The sequence below is a fragment of the Myotis brandtii genome, unplaced genomic scaffold, assembly GCF_000412655.1.
Source record: "Myotis brandtii unplaced genomic scaffold, ASM41265v1 scaffold385, whole genome shotgun sequence".
In the NCBI taxonomy this organism is placed as follows: Eukaryota; Metazoa; Chordata; class Mammalia; order Chiroptera; family Vespertilionidae; genus Myotis; species Myotis brandtii.
The window spans coordinates 137903-157168 of record NW_005364785.1 but is presented as its reverse complement, the minus strand read 5'-3'; the positions used below and the strand labels follow the sequence as shown (position 1 = coordinate 157168).

At 53.6% G+C, this 19266-nt stretch overlaps 1 protein-coding gene across 11 annotated transcripts in view; it reads right to left on the bottom strand.

Annotated features, from left to right (window-relative positions):
* Positions 1-19266, bottom strand: part of PRR5L (proline rich 5 like) — a 77070-nt gene that overhangs the window by 3558 nt on the left and 54246 nt on the right. For all 11 annotated transcript variants that reach the window (XM_005872638.2, XM_014544900.1, XM_005872640.2 and 8 more), the window contains 4 exons: positions 14757-14814; positions 9108-9199; positions 5596-5733; positions 3069-3195 (listed from right to left, as the gene is read on the bottom strand). In XM_005872638.2, the coding sequence (XP_005872700.1) occupies positions 3069-3195; positions 5596-5733; positions 9108-9199; positions 14757-14814 (415 nt within the window). The remainder of the gene's footprint in view (positions 1-3068; positions 3196-5595; positions 5734-9107; positions 9200-14756; positions 14815-19266) is intronic.

The following is a 19266-nucleotide window of genomic DNA, read 5'->3' as shown; positions in this document are numbered from 1 at the left end:
GGAGACACAGTGGGGGAGGGGTGGGGGAGGCCAGGGCTTTTGTGTTTGCTCAGAGGGCCCTGGAAGTAGCTGGGACAGCGGCCTGGAAACTTTGGGAATTCTACAGAAAGGCAGGGTGAGGGCCTGGGTCCTAACAAATCGGCCTGTTTAAGATTTCACTGCCCCAGAAAAATGACGGCTTTGGAGGGGAGACACACACACACACAACCCATCACGGCCTCCGATCCATCTTTTCTCTGAAGCGAGCCTTGTACATCCAGGGAATGAGGCTTGGCTGGCAGAGAGAGAGAGAGAGAGAGAGAGAGAGAGAGAGAGATATCCCAAGAATCCCAGATCAAACATGTAAAAAAACCACTTCCCCAGCCCTGGTCACCTCCCCTCTTGTGTGAAGTTTCTTAATGACTCTGAGACCCAGGTAACCACAGTTCCCACCCCCAGCGGGTTGTGCCAGGATGAAAGGAATACATGCCAAGCACCTGGAATGTGCCAGGCATTTGGTAAGTGGTGGCTTTTCAGATGATTATTCAGCTGCCCTTGACCGCTCCCACCCCTAGCCAGGCCCCAGGACCATGGCAAAGCCCTCCTGTGGGGACAGGCTTCCTCTCCCAGGGGCAGGATAAATGTCATCGTCTCCATTTTACAGAGGGGAAGACTGAGGTCGGGAGTCCTCGCAGTCTGAAAAGAAGTGTCCCCAGTAAGGAAGGGCACTGCTGTGGCCAGCTTAGATTGACAGTAGCCAGAGGCTGGAGGGGAAATGTCTGGTCTCAGATGCATCTTGGACTAAGGGAGGAGAGGGAAGGACCACTCCTCAGCTGCCCCGCAGTGAAATCACGGATGTCTTCTAGGAGTGGCCAGGGGTGAGGGGGTGAGCGGGGAGGTGGAGCGTGTGGGAAAGCTGGGCAGTGCACCAGCTTGGGGACTTGGGAGCCTGGCTCCATTCGCCAAGTGCCCTCAGTCCTCGTTTCCCTCACCCGTGAAATGGGAACGACGGTGCCTCCGCTGTGGCCAGTGTCCAGCCACCCAGCCTTCCCTTGCCACCAGCCACTTTGCAACTCCGAAGCAATTTCAGTTCCTCAAATGCTGCACCCTCCTGCTCTCCACCCCCCACCCCAAAACCCTCCCGAAGATCCTCCCCTTTGCTTTGGGGACAGGCTGCCTTTCCTGTTTACTCAGCTAACTCATAGGCATCCTACAGGTCCCAGCAGATATCGCCTCCCCCAGGGAGCCTTCCCTGATTTCCCCGTCCAGGTAAATTCCCCCGGTGGTGGGGAACAAACGCCCTTGGACTTCCCCACTCGGAGCACTTGTACACAGATGAGTCGTCAGCTATTGATTGTGACTTCCTCACCTGACCGTGCTCGCCAGAAGGCAGGGGTGGGTCAGCTTTGGTCAGGGATAGACCTGCAGCACTTCGCAAGGTGCCAGGACAGGGTCTCAGCACGCCCTTGCTGGAATAACACCACAAAAGCAATCCAAAGAGGGTCATTTCCTCCCCTCTCGGCGCCCTCTGAGGCAACACCCCGGGAGCCAAGGGTGGTCCTTGGTTCAAGAATGAATCCTCCTGCCTCTGCTTTCTAATTTGACAAAAGCATGTACTGTATTACTTTAGCTGGAAATCTGGAGCTACACCTCTTAGAGTAAGCCCTGCACTGAACAAACTTCTGGGTCTACCCTTGTTCCTGGCTCTAGGCCCAGCGATGATAGATGGAGTCCCCGCCACGGCCCAACCTGCTGGCATCCTGGACCTCGGCCTGGATCCCCCACCCTGCCCCGTGAGGTGAGCCCGTGGGCCACCCGAGCAGGAAGCTGGGCTCCAGGAAGGGTGCGGCCACAGGGCGCCCAGGCACCACTGGGAGGGCAGGGTTCCTTCAGCTGTCATTTCTACTCCGCCTCCTTCCAGCTCCTGGGTGGAATGAGTAAGTGATGAGCGAGCCAGAGAGGGGGAGACCTGGCAGGCAGCAGGCTGGGGCAGCACCCCGTCTGCGGTGGCTGTGGTTAAGCTCATGTCTCCAGAGAAACATGAAGGGGCGGTGAAGACCGCGGCAGCCCTGCCCCTCTCTGCAGAAGAGGCCCGGGAAGGGGAAGACCTCTCTCTCTCTTTTTCTCTCTTTCTCTTTCTCTCTTTCTCTGCAGGGGAGGCCCGGGAAGGGGCAGAACCTCGCTGGAGGCTGCCCCTCCGCTTTGTGCTCTGAGGGCAGCTCCAACTCCAGTCAAGCAAGGAGAGGGGCAAACGGTTCTCAATCCAGGGAATCCTTTCCCGGCCCTGCACCCTCTGTGGGTGCTGGTCGCCCTGGCCTCGGGGTACAGATGCCATCGATCTAACACACATGTTTGAGTGCCTACTGTATACCAGGCACCATTCCAGTTACTGGAGATAGACCAACCAACAAAAAGTTCCTACATTTAGGGAACTTTTGTTTCAGACGGTAACTGAACCGTCTTTTACGATAAAAATGCCTTATTATAGAGCTATTTCCCTATCTAGACGGAGGTCGCACTGAGAGAACGAATCCGACTCTAGCTTCTCCAGGGGGCCTGTTACCGAGCCTGACGCTCACTAATGCTAACTTTCCAGACACCAGAAAACGGCCCCAAAAGGGCTGGTCCCCAAATCCAACCTTTCCTTGGTGCACAGGCCCTGGCGGTACCTACAGACCCGGAGCCGGGAGCAGCAGCTCCACCGCATCTGACCACACGTGCAAAAGAGTGGCCTCACGTTTCCAGGTGATTTCAGAGGGAAATCCACCCGGGCGGTTTTTCCACTCAGTGGCGGCGGGTGCAATCAGGCCGCTTCTGGTAGCAGATCCAGGAGACATGAACGTGGCAGTCACGAGGGAAAGATCAAAACCACGGATCAAAGATGCGGACCAGAGAAGCACCGAGGGGGCTCCCGGGGGGAATCCCAGAGTGGGGAGAAGGTTACCAAGACACAGGCCAGTGGGGAAAAGTGAGGGTGAACGTGCACACATTTGCACAGGCCTGCATCTGAAGCAACAGTCCCGGCACATCTCTGTGGCCGGTAGCGTTATCATCAAGGCCCCGGGCAGCTCGAGAGCGGTGGCCCTTACCCAGCGTGTATGTGGGGCCCGAGACGCCGCGGTCCTCGCTGACGCCCAGGAAAGGAGAGACCACTTGCTTCACCAGCTCCTCCAGCTGCAAACAGCCCTCGCTGGGGCCCGTGGGCTCATGAACACTCTGGAAACAAACATCCAAGAGGGGCAAAGGTCACTCAGCGTCGCCAAGGCCAGCGGGCCCTCCGGCCACGTCCAAGGCAGTGACCCCAGCAGGCAGGTCCCCGTGGCTGGAACGCAGGGAACCGAGGCCTGCAGCCCGAGCCACACGTCACGGGTCCCCGTGATCAGAACGGTGTGTGGAGGGTGCCATGGCACCTCTCCCCCGGGTTCCACCAATGCAGCTTGGGCGGACGGTCCCCACCCCGGCTCTGAGGTTGAAGATTGGCCCCAACCAAAGGAATCCCACCCCCACTGTCACACTCGGCACGCAGGCTCTTTCTAGAAGCAGGTGACACCATCAAAGCAAAGAGTCCTCCCACCAACCCGAGGAAGGTGACAGTCTCGTCATCTCCCTCTACAGATGAGGAAATGAAGGCCCAGGGAGCTTAATCAAGTTGTCCAGGGGAACACAGCCGGTCCATGGCAAAAACCCAAGAATGGGTCCTACCGGTTTGGCTCAGTGGATAGAGCGTGGGCCTGCGGACTAAAGGGTCCCAGGTTCGATTCCGGTCAAGGGCACATGCCTGGGTTGCAGGCTCGATCCCCAGTAGGGGGCGTGTAGGAGGCAGCGATCAATGATTCTCTCTCATCGTTGATGTTTCTAACTCTCTCTCCCTCTCCCTTCCTCTCTGACATCAATAAAACAAAAACAGAAAATACAGGAATGGAACCCAGGCTGTCTGGCTCCGAGCATATCTTCCTGCCACTTGTGAACAGGCTAGAAAAGAAAGGGGGACCGAATATGAAAAAGTCCAGAGCAGCAGAAGAAAGGGAGTCACAGTGGAACGAGATGCGTGTTGAGCCCCAAGATGAAGAGGCGGTTCCAAAAGCCCAGCATGACTGGCGTCCTCAGAGCCCAGGCCAGAGCAAACACCAGCTGAAACAATGACCACAGCCGCCAGATCCGGAAAGGAGCCAGAAGTGACCAAGGTTTTCTAGAAAACCAGCAGACTCCTAGGGACCCAGCTGATCCCTGGAAAGGATACCAAGCCACGCTCTGGGGCCCAGGGGCTGCCGGGGAGCAGAGAGGCAAGGACCATGGTGCCGTGCTCAGCCCACGGGCCGTCCTGTCAAATTCTCAAAGTGGAATGGATTTTAAAACACCCTCCCACCTGGCAAACCCCAGTGCAAAATGAAAACGCGGGGTCCCTTGTTCAAAAATTATTAAGAATTTCAAGATGGTGCCCAGATGGTGTGGCTCCGTGATTGAGCATCTTTCCACACACCAGGAGGTCTCTGGTTTCATTCCCGGTCAGGGCATGTGTCTGGGTTGTGAGCTTGATCACCAGCAGGGGGCGTGCAGGAGGCAGCCAATTAACCCTTTGAGTGCCAACCAGTATCCTAGGAACGGTGCTAAAATTGCCAAGGCGTTTTTGCTGATTTTACAGCAGTTTAGGAAAAAAATTATGAATCGCAAGTAAATGAAGTTACATACTCAAAAACTTAAGGAACCCTTTACTGCATTGACATATTTAGCAATATCATCATCACTAATAAAAGCAGACTTAGAACTGGACGCCATTTCGAAGCTTTGATAGCGCTCCCGGCACTTTTGGCAAAAGACAGGAGGAGCGTGATCGCGCTCCCCGGCACTCAAGGGGTTAATGCTCTCAAATTAATAAAAACCTATTTAAAAAACAAGCAAAACAGTCTTCTGGGTTAACCCCAGAGAGCTGAGCCCAGCCCCGAAGGGCCGAGCCGAGCCCTAAGAGCTGAAGCGAGTCCCTAAGGGACAACCCTAGTGCCTATGAGCGCAGCCTAGTCCCAGAGGGCTGACCAAGTCCTGAAGGGCGGAGACCAGCCCCCAGGGGCCTAGCATAGCCCCCAGGAATCCCGTCCAGGCCTGAGGAGGTAAAGCTAGTCCCTGACGGGTGACCCTAGCCCCGAAGGGCCCAACCTAGCTCGGGAGCCTTAGCCTAGACCTGAAGGGCAGAGCCAAGCCCCTCAGAGGCCTGACACGGTCTCCCTTCTGGCTGCTGTCTTTTTAGGAAACCCACCTGCCCTGGGAACCTTCCAGGGAGCCCTGGTCTGCTTGAGCGGTGGGTTCTTGCTGTTACTTGTAACCCCTGACTCCCTGACAGAACAGGGGAGGAGGGGAGGGTGCCCCCTGGCTGAATGACCGGACTGCGTCTCCCTCCCACCAGGACCCCAGCACAGAGCTCAGCGCCACGGACCTCAGAGATGCTCAGGGGCTGTCCAGCAAAAGGAAAGTGAGCTAAGGGACATGAACGACTAAAGGACACTACACTAAGCTAAGGCGCTCTGGTCATTCGGTTCCTTCCTTCCCCCTTATCCACAGCGGCAGTCTCTCTCCTTCTTTTCTTCCCTCGGCCTTGGGGTGGCGTCTCCCCCGGGGCCTCACCTGCAGGATGAGCAGCATCTGGACGATGGACGGGGGCAGCTGGGACGGGCCCAGCAGCAGGTCGCCCAGCTTCACCTTCAGCAGGACCAGGTCACGGAAGCCCAGCAGGGAGATCTGGCGGATGGTCAGCTCCTGGCCCTGGGGGAGGGAAGAGGCAGTGTTGGGAAGAGAGAGCTCCCTGGACCTGCCACCAGCCACATGGGGGTTGTCAAAGAGGCGGGACTTGGCCTCCATCCTTCAGAACGAAAGCTTTGCTTAACATAAGGTGCGGCTGGACCTGCCTAAATAACCCACAGGTGATACAAGACGCTTGTCCTGGGGGCCATGCTGTCCCGGTGCCCCGTGAGGGTCAGAAAGAAGGAAGACAGAGGCAGATGGGAGAAACAAGAGCAAAGATCACCACCTCCTTCCCACATTCAAGGCTGCTTCCTCCACTTCATCCGTTAACTATTTGAGCACCAGTCACATGCCAGGCGAAGGAGGAAAGCATGGGACCTGTTAGATCAGCGGTTCTCAACCTGTGGGTCGCCACCCCTTTGGCGGTCGAACGACCCTTTCACCGGGGTCTCCTAAGACCATCCTGCATATCAGATATTTACATTACGATTCATAACAGTAGCAACATTACAGTTATGAAGTAGCAACGAAAATAATTTTATGGTTGGGTCACAACATGAGGAACTGTATTTAAAGGGCCAGAAGGTTGAGAACAACTGTGTTAGATTCATATAAATGCAAGTAACTCAGGAAGAAAAAGAACTGGGGGAGTAGAAGGAAGGGACTTGTTCAGCCATGTGGGGTGGGGACAGAGAAAGAAAATAACAGCTAACAATCCTAAGAACTGACACTAAGCTCTGACCATGGCTAGGCATGATTCTAGATATTCTTGATGTAAATTGAACGCCCATGACCACCCTTTGCGAGAGGTACTATTATAAAACCCACTTCAAGGTGAAAAACCCTAAAGCCCGTACAGCTGGATGGCAAACCTAATCTTTTTTAAAAATATATTTTTATTGATTTCAGAGAGTAAGGGAGAGGAAGAGAGAGATAGAAACATCAATGATTAGAGAGAATCATTGATCGGCTGCCTCCTGCACGCCCCCGAATGGGAATGGAGCCTGCAACCCAGGCATGTGCCCTGACCGGAATCAAACCGTGACTTCCTGATTCATAGGTTGATGCTCAACCACTGAGCCATGCCGGCCAGACTAAACCTAAACTATTTGATTTTGGAGCTCCTGAAGTTTGCCAAAACAGAAAGGGAAAGAAGGGCCCATGTTCCAGGCTCTCCTTTGCACATATATATAGACAGAACACTCCAAAAAGCAATTGCTCTCAGTAGAGACAAAGATATCATTTGAGTATCCCCTGCCAATAGCACATGGGTTCCCACCCTTCAAGACTACCAAGGCTTGAGAAAGTTTAGCATTTCTTATAAGTCCTTAGGAAGATTTTACAGAAACATGGGCAAGAGTGGTGTGGCCAACCCTGCATCCCTCTACCCTCCAGTCCCGAGAAGCTAGAGTCGGATTCGTTCTTTCTCTCAGTGCGACCTCCGTCTAGATAGGGAAATAGCCCTATTTCCCGAGCATTAACCCCTGGAGGCTGTCAGTTGCAAGACACATAACGCCACCCACACCTTCCAAGGCCCAGTTCCACCACCCCTCTGGACTGCCTTCCCTGACCACCTCACTGGCAGTGGTCCACCCCCTCCCCAATCTTTTCCAAGGTCCTGTAGTTTCTGTGTTTTGCATCATGCCCCAGTACTTGGCACTGACACTTATCTGGTAGGTACCTGCCCTCACTTTATCTCCTAGAGCCCTTTCAGTTTACAAGAGGGAAAACCGAAGGCACAGCAGGCGCTCAGAAACACAGCTGTCCAATGAGAAGTAGGTCTCACAGACACCTCAACACACAGGGAGTTGTGAGAAGGATCCAGCTGGACTCACAGACACCTCAGGGGGTGTTACTACCGGTAGGGAGCACCCCTAAGTCAGGGGCCTCTGGACCAGCAGCAGCAGCAGCACTTGGAAATTAGGGGGAAGTGGACAGGAGCAAAACCAATTATTGCCAGATCTTACAATCTTTCTAGAGAAGCGGGGGGGGGGGGGGGGGGGTACCAGCCTCAGACCTGCACAACTGGGCTCCTCTAGGCCCCCTGGCGACTATGTCAGGACAACGCCCACCCAGATCCCACACGCCCCATCCTAACCCCATCTGGGCACCCTCACCTGGGATTTTCACGCCCAAATGGTCCTAAGAGAGACCCAGGACGGCAAACCCCCTGCAGTGGGGTGGCCAAGTTATATGTGAGTGATTCTCTAGTCTATGTCTCAGACCTTGCGTTGTTTATGTTGATCTGAATTCCAGATTTAACTCAGCATCCTGTATTTTCATTGGCTAGATCTGCCTACCCTACCTCCCAGGACTGCCTTTTTAAGACCCACTGCTGGCCGAGGAGTGACCACAGCAGGGAAGGGAGACGCTTCTGAACACGGGGTGTGGGGGAAGGGAACTGAGCTGTCCACATCAATGCTTGCTCTCAGTCCTCTCTCAGGGGAGCAGGACGAGCTGGGAATGGGGGGAGGAGAGCTGTGGGCTGCAGGCTGGGGGTTTCCACCACCATTGTCAGGGGCAGGCCCAGAATGGGAGATGGACTCCACAGGCATAACCTCCCAATTTTTAAACATTTGACAAATAGTTAAAAGAATTCCAGGTTCCTTTAAAACAGCACTCAGAGCTAACAAAGCACGTGGCTCATTACCTCTGGCACCAGGCAGTTCCCACCATGGCTAACGGCTGGGTGGTGGCTGCGCCCATTAGCCCAAGTAGACAGGACCCTGAACCCGGGGGGCAGGAGTGGGGCAGTGCGCATGGCAGCGCAGGGGTGTGACACCTGGGTCCACCCGCCTTAGGGGGTGTCCGTGCTGACCTGGCACTGACCAGCCCTGCAGCAGGGTGGTGGGAAATAAGTGGGAGAATGAGCTGAGGTCACAGAAGGAGGCACCTCTGCTCTTTCTGCCTAAATTCCTCCCTTTGCAGGAGACGAAATGGAGCTACGTTCCGAGAAGTGAGATGGGTTTGCCCAAACCCCACGAGATCCCGAGTCGGGGTTCTTTCTGCCACGTGGTCTTCAGGAACCCTTTGTGGAGGGCAAGGAACACCACTCCTTTCCCACAATCTGGGAGCAACAGGGAAGTTGCTTAAAAATCGGGCTTCAGAGAAAGGGGGGGGGGGGGGGGAGAGGGAAAGAAAAGGAAGACTAAGAAGCAGGCCACTCCAGGAATATTCGGACATTCTCCAAACCAAGAGGGCGACGCGGGCCTACGAATCGCTACCTCTGCGGGGCCTCCTCTTTGCTGGAGGTGAGATGCTAAGGATGGAACCAAGCACCCTGCAGAGACCTCCCAGTCCTTAGCCAACTCAGGCTCCCGACCTCCTGTCCTCCCCCGTCACCAGGAGGCTGCAAGTGGCAAAGGCCGAGCCGAAGCTCTTCCGGCGAGACTGACCTGAACGGGGTAAAATATGGCCTGCAGGGTGGGGAGGGTCTCAGTGAAGAAGTGGTCCCAGACTTCAGCCAGAACCTCAATGCGATTTTCACCTACACGGGGGCGAGAAGACGGGAGGGGGAAGAAAGAAAAGAACTTGTCATTACTTGCAGGAGAGGCCAGAAGACAGTTCCATCCATTGGAGCATGGGGAGAGGGGGGCGCAGGGGACGAAGGCCCCTCACCTACATTTGATCTGTAAGGTGTTACTACAGTAACCACGGGATTGGATGGAAAGACTCAACTGGAAATATGCAAATATGCCTTCTGGCCCCAACCCAGAAAAGGGAGCTGAATTTTGAAAATCGTATAACAATTGTTATTATCACAAGAATGGTTACAACATTATCAGTCCCTGTGCTAAATTACTCATCCATGAGACATCTCATAAGTAGACTCTATTACCCTATGATACAGGCTCAGAGAGGTCAAGTACCTGGCTCAAAGTCACACAGCAAAAAGGCAGAGTCGGGATTCCAGAACCGTGCTCTTGAGCAACATAAACTGGGCAAACCCTGTCCTCGCTTATATATTGCTTTGGTTGTTGTTTTTTGATCGCTAAGACAATGGCTTTTTATTCTGGATTTGAGCTGTCAGTTGAGGGAGGTGGAAAGAGGGCCGAGAAACTGTCACCTCCACCCACTGCTTTGCAGCATTTCGGTCACTTGTGGGACACAGGACCCGTACCCGGAGGCAGGGCCTACTCTCACCCCTGGGAGCAGGGAGCCTGAGCCATGGTCACGCACCACCCCCCGGCTAGATGACACGGGTCACCCAGTGCCACCGGAAGGCTGTGTGAGGAACTTTGCACCTGCAGGAAAGGCGGGCGGCGAGGCTGAGAGGGGCCTGCACGGTGGCTGCTGTTTAATGACCCAGATAACAGAACTGATTGGGCACTGTCTGTGCTCATCTGAGGCAGAGAAACTGGGTCAACCAAGATTAGACACAGAGAGCTGCGTTTGGCCCAACACCGCCAGTTGCACTGAACTGATACAGAGCTCCATGTAGTACGTTCCATCTATTAGTTTAATGGACAATAAAAGCAGTGGCTGGGAGAGAGAACAGAGCAAGGGCATGACCGGTGGCTAGCAGGGCCGAAGGCATGCAGATCTGGAAAGGTCAGTGCGAGATGTACTTGGGGAAAATGCAAACCCCTAGCGCCCTCCCCTTTCCCTCGCACAGCGCTAATTACACTCTGTTGGGATCGCTTATGCTTGTTTTACTTCTCTGACTCCACCAGGACGGGAGTGAGTGCCTGGGCTCTTTCTGTCCTGCTCACCATTATATTTCTAGTGCTTAGCATGATAAATCAATTTCTAGACATCTTGGAATGAATGAATGAATGAATGAATGAATGAATGAATGGCAAGTGTTAAGTGTACAGGGTTGTGGGGTTGTTTTTGTTGTTGTTTTTACATGCTTTTATTGATTTTCAGAGAGAGAGGAAGGGAGAGGGATGGAGAGATAGAAACATCGGTGAGAGAGAAACATCATTGATCGGCTGCCTCCTGCATGCACCCCTACTGGGGATCAAGCCTGCAACCTGGACAGATGCCCTGACCGGGAATCGAACCCTGACCTCCTGGTTCATAGGTCGATGCTCAACCCCGAGCCATGCCAGCCAGGCGGTTGTGGTTTGTTGTTTTTTTTTGCAAACACTAGGGCTGGTGAGTGGAGGGAGGTTACCATTTAACCCAGATATGGGACAGGATAGAACAGGACTTCATGATTAGCTCCAACACTCTCCTTTGCTTAAAGAAAACCTCCATAATGTGGGCCTCTTGGCCAGGGAGAGTCTGCTTCCCTCTGTGTCGTCATCGTCTTCTATATTCCCCTCAGCCTCTAGCCCTCACTCTGTGGGTTTTATTTCAGTCCCTGCCACTCACCAGGTCCCCTCGTGCCTCAGGGCCTTTGCAGGGGCCAGTCCCTTTGCCCGGACTGTTCTTTCCCTCCGCTCTCTGCCTAACCTACATCGTTTATCTTTGTAGTTTCAGCTCCAACACATATTTTTATTGATTTCAGAGAGGGAGGGAGAGGGAGATAGAAACATCAATGATGAGAGAGAAGCATTGATAGGCTGCCTCCTGCATGCCCCTCACTAGGGATCGAGCCCGCAACCCAGACACGTGCCCTGGACCACAGGAAAGTGGTCAAATCCTCCTACTAGGGATGGCATGGTATTCTTAGTCCTTAGCCTAGCTGCAGTTTTACATTTGGTGATGATTGGATTAATATCTGTCTCCACTACCAGGCTGGGAGCGCCACAAGGGCCTGTAATCCTAGGACGGTTTTGTGCACCCCTGTGTCCCCAGCACCTAGGAGAGAACCTGGTCTATAGAAGATAATAAATGTTTGACTCAGTCCATCAGCATCCTCTTTTCAAATGCAGGCTATGCTAGTTCTCTGCAGGAACGAGTCAGCCCGGTACCTAAAACCAAGGTGAACCCCCATACCCAGATGAATGTGCCTCCAAGGAGAAGAGGCTGTTCCAGCTCTTCACTGACAGCCCTTAGGCCAGTGATGGCGAACCTATGACACTGACATGCGAACTCATTTTTTTTGGTTGATTTTTCTTTGTTAAATGGCATTTACATATATAAAATAAATATCAAAAATATAAGTCTTTGTTTTACTATGGTTGCAAAGATCAAAAAATTTCTATATGTGACACGGCACCAGAGTTAAGTTAGGGTTTTTCAAAATGCTGACACGGTTCGCCATCACTGCCTTAGGCTAAGCCTTCGGTACACGGACAAGCAGAGGCCCCCCTGCCCTGAAGGAAGAGAGGTGAATTCTGCAGGTCGATGCCGGACCTGCCGGCGCCTGTCTGCTCCCCTTCCCCACCCAGATGGAACGCTCGTGGGCACGTGAGGCCATCCCTCAGCCCCGCAGCCGGAAGGCGCCTGTCCCGGGAGCCTGGGCCTAATTGCTGGCTGCAGACTCCAGAGAGGAATGGAGGCTTTGGCACGTGTTCAGAAAACAACCTCAGACAGACACACGGTAGCCCCGGGGAAGCAAGAGTTCAAGGAAGGAGGTGGTGTCACCTCCAGAAACAGCCCCCAAGTCAAGGACTTAGCTCCCTGCCAAGTCCTCCCTGGATGGAAGGTTCTAGATGACTCTTTTAGAAAACTCTCCTCTAATGCACCATGAGAGTTTAGATCACCAGAGGTCCGGAGGATAGGTACGGGAAACGTCTTTCAAGTCAAGGTCACTAAAGCTCAGAAGGGACGGCTGCGAGTCACGGAGCACATCCCTCGACAGAACGCCCCGCGGACAGGAGCTGCCTCTGCCCTTTCTGCGGCCAGGAGGCGGCGTGGACGTATATTAGCAAAAAGGTCAATGAAGTGCTGTCTGTTCAGCGACAGGAAGGGTCCTCTCAGTCTTTTCCAAACGCTATTTCATAGCAAGAGAGTCCTCTTCCCCAAACGAAATCTTTCTTGAAGCCGTCATGCATAACATAGAGCAGAGACGTTCTGGCTGAAGGGACGAAACCCTTACCAGTTCCCCTCAGGCCCCTCCGCTGTGCAGAGAGGACCCTGGCACCCAGACCCGGGACCAGGGGGCCACAGAGAGACCACCCGGGCCCCGAACTCGCCGGCCCATGCTGGGGCCGCGGCCCAGAAGCCCGGATGACCTGCTCACCCGTCTAGCTCCATTCTGAGGCTTCACTCTGGATGCAACTGTTGAGCATCACTTGGGCGAGAGACATTCCCCTTCCTTTTTTTAAAAAATATATTTTTTATTGGTTTTAGAGAGGAAGGGAGAGAGAGATAGAAACATCCATGATGAGAGAGAAGCACTGATAGGCTGCCTCCTGCACGTCCCTCACTAGGGATCGAGCCCGCAACCCGGGCATGTGCCCTTGACCAGAATCGAACCCGGGACCTTTCAGTCCGCAGGCCACCGCTCCATCCACTGAGCCACACCGGCCAGGGTCCCCTTTCCTTTTTAAGGGCACTCAGATCTCTGGTTTTGCTCAGCGTCCTTTTCATAGAGCTGGTATTTGTCCATATTTGCAAGAGCTTGTAAAAATTCCCCACATGACTTACAGACAAATAATGTGCCCAGAGACCATGCTTCTGTTTCGTTCTTCCCTAGCCTGCCGCCTTCCGCACACGTGTCCTAGCCTGCCACCTTCCACACACGTGTCCTAGCTTGCCACCTTCCGCACACGTGTCCTAGCCTGCCACCTTCCGCACACGTGTCCTAGCCTGCCACCTTCCGCACACGTGTCCTAGCCTGCCACCTTCCGCACACGTGTCCTAGCCTGCCACCTTCCGCACACGTGTCCTAGCCTGCCACCTTCCGCACACGTGTCCTAGCCTGCCACCTTCCGCACACGTGTCCTAGCCTGCCACCTTCCGCACACGTGTCCTAGCCTGCCACCTTCCGCACACGTGTCCTAGCCTGCCACCAAAATGCAAAAGGCCCACTAAGTGCTCATCAGAGCCAGTCGCTGTAAGAAAGGCCTCGGGTTGGTGGGTATTTGTAAGCATGAGGAGTCTCAGCATAGATGGATGCAAGGGAAACAAGGCCACAGGTTCAGGCAGCTCTCAGAAAGAGAGAGAGAGAGAGAGAGAGAGAGAGAGAGAGAGAGAGAGGCGAGTGTCTAATCTCTGATCTTCGCAGGCTGGTGAGCACTCACTGTATGCCAGAGAACGCCCTCTGCCCTGCCGGCTCCAAATTTCTCTTCCTGCCTTGCCTGACTGGGAGCCACTTCCCTGGACGCCAGTCTCTTTCCCAGGGAATGGGAGAAAAAATGGGTGACCTAATGCCTGGTAAGTCTGGGTCTAGAAGTAAGTCTGTTCTACAGCCAGAAGACTCAGGCTAGAGCAGGACAAACAAAAGAAGGAGGAACCAGTTTGTGTACCTACTGTGTGCTGGGTATGGTGCTGTGCCGGTGATGCACTTGATCCTCCCTACCATCCCGACCCCCATTTTATCATGTTAAAGACACTAAAAAACAAGGCTCAGAGAAACTAGAAACTTGCCAAGCGTCACCCACGAATGTAGGGGCAGCTGAAATCAGGATCCACGCCAGTGGGAGCTGACATAGTCCCAGGTGGAGCTAGTCCCAGGGGTTGGTGATTCTTGCCTTTGGACCCACTTTCCAATTCCATCCTGTCTTGTCCAATGGGCTCTAAACATCTTTTACAGCCAGAAGACGTTCCTTTGCCTATCAAACGAGACCCGCTGAAGTGGCTGTCTGCTTAGCCTAACATTTCCCTAGTGGATAGGCCCCCGATCACTTATGACAAGAAACAGGACAGAGGCCAATAGGAAATAGCCTGGATCAGACGAGAGAGAACAGCATAACCGAACCTACCGTGTAACTCATCCCATCACAGGGGACCGCTGCACACACCCCGTGAAAACCCCCCTTACACGAGGTCTGCAAAGCGACCTCCCGGTTCCACTTCCGTTTTCGAAGCACAGTGGCAGCTGCCGTGGCACGAGAGGCTGACTCAGATGGAAATGCTGCCGCCTCGCTGGAGAGGCAGCGGCCGGGGTGAATCCCTCGCGTGGGACCGGCCGCATTTGGACAGAAGCTGCCCAAACATCAAAGCCCGAGTCCGGGAACCCCGCTCTGCGAGGGCAGCCTCATACTTGCCTTCGCACAGCTTAATCTTCTCTTCCACAAACAGCAGTCCTTTCGCAAGAAGCTGGTTCTGCCAAAAGAGAACAAAGAACACGAGAGCTGAGCTCCTTTGCAGGTGGCAGCCCTCTCCCCCTGCCAGCGTCCTGGGCGCTGGGAGCTCGCCGGGCCTCCGAGGTTAAGAAGCCTTTTGTCCTCGTGGAAGGCCGAGGCTCCAGGAGAAGACAGCCCATCGCAACAGAGTGAGACAAGCGCCAAACCCAACCTCCGCCGTGGCCATCCCTCCAACCGCGGAGGCGGCACGCGGCGAGCCTGGCTGGATTCTATGGACGGACACTGCTACCCAATGTCCTTCCAGCCTTTCATCTAAACTCCGAAAAGAGAACCTGGAGGCAATGGGAAATTAGGCAGGAAGAATAGGTTTTTTAAAAAGATAAATTTAGGTTTCTCACGCTGGCATGAAAGACTACACACAAAATTTTTTTTTTTTTTTTTTTAGTTTTATTCATTTCAAACGGGCCGGATCCAGCCCACGGGCCGTAGTTTGCCCACGGCTGCTATAGATGGACACCGATACCCAATGTCCTTCCAGCCTTTCATCTAAACTCAGAAAAGAGAACCTGGAGGCAATGGGAAATTAGGCAGGAAGAATAGGTTTTTTAAAAAGATAAATTTAGGTTTCTCACGCTGGCATGAAAGACTACACACAAAATCATAAGCAGAAGGATGTGTCCATCACGTGTCTGCAGGGGAAGGTTGTGGGAAGAGAAAGATTTAGTCCCTTTGCAACTGCAACTAACCACAGTTAAACGTTCTGTGTCTGTTAGAGGGCTCAGGCCCCTCATCTCACCGAATTCCAACCCTCCGGATCATCCTGTCAGCCGGTGCCATTCCCCTGACTTTACTGGTGCGCACAGTGAGGCCTGCCCACGGGAGATGGCGCTGGTCCGCCTGGCTCCAGGAGCTGTGTTCTCTCCACTCTGCTTTGCTGCGCTCCAGCAAGGCTTCCCGCCCGGACCCCTGCCCTCCCTCAGAAAGCTACGGCTGGTCCCCTAAGCCACGGAGCAGCCTCTCTGCAAGTGCCAGCAGCTCAGAGAGCAAGAGTGAGCTGCTGCCTCTCCACTCGCCTCATTACCAGGTTATGCAAGGCCTACGCTATGCGGTGGGGGGCCCAGGATGACAAGTATCCTATAACAAAACCTCATGCATTTCTTAGTTCTCCTTTATAAAGAGCCCTGTTACAGAGATGATGAGGGCATAGATGGCAGAGAGGAAAGAACTGTGAATCAGGCCAAGGGTTCAAGTCCCAGCTCGACCACATTCAAGCTCTGTGATCTTGAACTTAATTTCCCTGAGTCTTGAGTTCCTCATCTGGAAAATGGCATCATCTCAGCAATATCATAAAGTTCTGATAAGAATAATCATGCCCTAGCCGGGTTGGCTCAGTGGATAGAGCATTGGCCTGCGGACTGAAGGGTCCCGGGTTCGATTCCAGTCAAGGGCACATGCCCAGGTTGCAGGCTTGATCCCCGGTGTGGGGCGTGCAGGAGGCAGCCGATCAATGATTCACTCTCATCATTGATGTTTCTGTCTCTCTCTCCCGAGGCACCAGCCCCACCCCTTCCCCAGCCCGAAGGCTTCAGCACTTTAATGAGACTCTCTTCCTCTCTGAAATCAATAAAAATATTAAAATAATAATAATAATCGCTACACACACACACACACTCACGGTATTTTACGTCCTTAGTAATCAGTGGTGGGTAGTGGTGACAGACACACACACACACACACACGCGCGCGCGCGCGCGTGCGCGCGCGCTATTTTCCGTCCTTAGTAATCAGTGGTGGGTAGTGATGACCAGAATTGCTCTCTTAGCCCAGCTATCTTCATCCCAGGAGTGGGAAGTAACGGGAGTCTGCAATAAATAGGCCTACATCCGAAACATTAAAATGTTTTCTCAAAGGTACTGTCACATTTGTGACTAATGTAACATAAACCACATTTCATAGGTCCTCATAAAATTCACACGATAACGGCCTAATTTTAAAAACTGGTCACTAGTTTCCAGATGGCAGATGAAAGCCTAAAATCAAAGTGATTTACAAAGAACTCCACATGATGGGATGGACAGGTCATTAAGGTGAAACCCTAACTGTGTTCTCCACCTTCCTGCCAAGCAAAGGCAAGCCAGCAGCTTCCGGGTCAGAAAGCAAGAAGAGCCCTGAGCACCAGACTTAGACAGTAAAACCGTCCTCAAGTCTGTTGACATTTCCTCCACGTGATACAAAAATCACATTGTAGCCTAAGGAATAAACTTCAACAAACGGCCTGGGTTCTCCTTCCTTTCTTTCCAGTTCTTCCCCCTTCAAGAAGACATTGGGGGTGGGGATTTTTTTTTTTTTTAAGGAAAAGAAGGCACTTGTGTATTGTAGAGAATGGAAAACATTCTTTTTAAAACCCTCATAACACACAGCATGGAAGTTCTGAAACTGGGGTTAAAAGGCGCCTCAAAGACATCTAGTCTTTCTCCTGCTCCCCCTCCCCAGTCCTGAGGTCAGATCCAATGGTCACATGCGGTTTTGATAACAGTTGGGTGGGCCCGCCTTCCAGGGAGCTCAAGCACCTTCAAAACGCATTTGAAAGTCTGATTCCTGGGTGTTGGCAGATGCTGTTATTTCTCAGTTGAATAAGCTGAGGCTACGTGTAGGGTCTCCATCTCCTACGGCTGGAGCACAGGCCACTAGAGAAGGCTCTTTTGGGTCGGCCTCGCCAGCCCCGCCGTCCACGCGGTGGAGTCAGCCCCCTCATGCATGCTCACCACCTCGACTGCACCCCCATCTTCCCCCTTCGTGGACTGGCCTGGTTCCTGCCCACTTGGTCTCAGATTGAGCCAATCATCTTCTCTCCTGGGAATCTGCAGTCACCTGACCCCAATGGGTCCTGCATGCCTAAGGGCCCGCGCTTGGGGTTCAATGTTCTGCCATTGCCACTTACACTTCTTTTTTTTTTTAAAATACATGGAGCCAATCATCTTCTCTCCTGGGAATCTGCAGTCACCCGACCCCAATGGGTCCTGCATGCCTAAGGGCCCGAGCTTGGGGCTCAATGCTCTGCCGTTGCCACCTACACTTCTTTTTTAAAAATATATATTTTATTGATTTTTACAGAGAGGAAGGGAGAGGGATAGAGAGTTAGAAACATCGATGAGAGAAACATCGATCAGCTGCCTCCTGCACACCCCCTACTGGGGATGTGCCCGCAACCAAGGTACATGCCCTTGACCGGAATCAAACCTGGGACCCTTCAGTCCGCAGGCCAACACTCTATCCACTGAGCCATACCTGTGAGGGCGCCACCTACACTCCTAATATTTTTACCTTTGACATTGTGCTTTGTAAGTGACATCTGATGGGGCAATGGAGCAGGCATGGGGGTTTGGGGCCTCAGCTCACTCATGGGCCTGCCTCCTACCACCTCCACAGAAGGGTTTTTAGGCTCCTGCTCCCCACCTCCTGGAGCCTGACCCAGGGGGGTTGCCACCACCTTGCCCCATTACTGTCATCCTAGCCCCTAAATGGTGACAGTGTTGTGTGTGTGTGGGGGGGGGAGGTGGGGGGGGGGCTCAGGCACAGGGGCTAAAGGTTCCAGTTGGTGTAGCCCTCCCTGACCTGGGCAGGCAATGCCCTGATGCATGTACTCCACAGCGGCCTCTTGACCCCCCTAATTTATGTACCCAGAGTGTAGCGGTGACAAGCTTTTGGGGGTCACCCGTCCAGGGCCCATCGGAAGCAGCCACATTTTCATTTTGCACTGGGCCCTGCAACTGATGACGCCCAAGGACACGCCAACTGGACGTCTGGGGGGCTTAAGGCTGCGAGACCTGAAGAAAGGAAGAAAGAAGGAAAGAAACCCGGCCTTGACTCGGGCCGCGATCTGCACTGTGTTCGTCTTTCTAAGCATCTGTGCTCCCCGGGCCTCACCTCCCAGTGCTCCCAGCCCCTGACAGATGCCGGACTCTGGAGGGGCTGGGCGATGTTTGCCGCAGGCAGCAAGGCTGGGGCTGGATGGCAACGGGGCTGCAGAAGAGCCCGCTTTTCTCTGTCCATTCCCTGCCCCGAGGCACCAGCTACTCCCCTTCCCCAGCCAAAGGCTTCAAGCCAAGAAACAGTTGCATTAAGTAGCAGCCACCTAGGAAATGACTGGGGACTTGGCACTGGGCTGTTGTTACTTGAACTTAGACATGGAATACACAGCACTTTAATGAAGTGGCAGACAAGCCCGGAAACGAAAAGCAGCTGACATCTATTTTCTAAGGCATCGAAAAATGGGCTGCCCACACACACACAAAAAAATGAGGTTCAGCTAGGAAGAAGGCAAACAACAAAGATGTCTGGGGAAAGGCACCCCAAACCATCCCACCACCAGGGGCTTGGGGAGACCCAGCTCCTTCTGGGTAATCACACAGGGTGGGCGGGAGGAGGCAGGGAGGGCAGCAGAGAGGGGAGGCTGGGAGGGTGCGGGGGG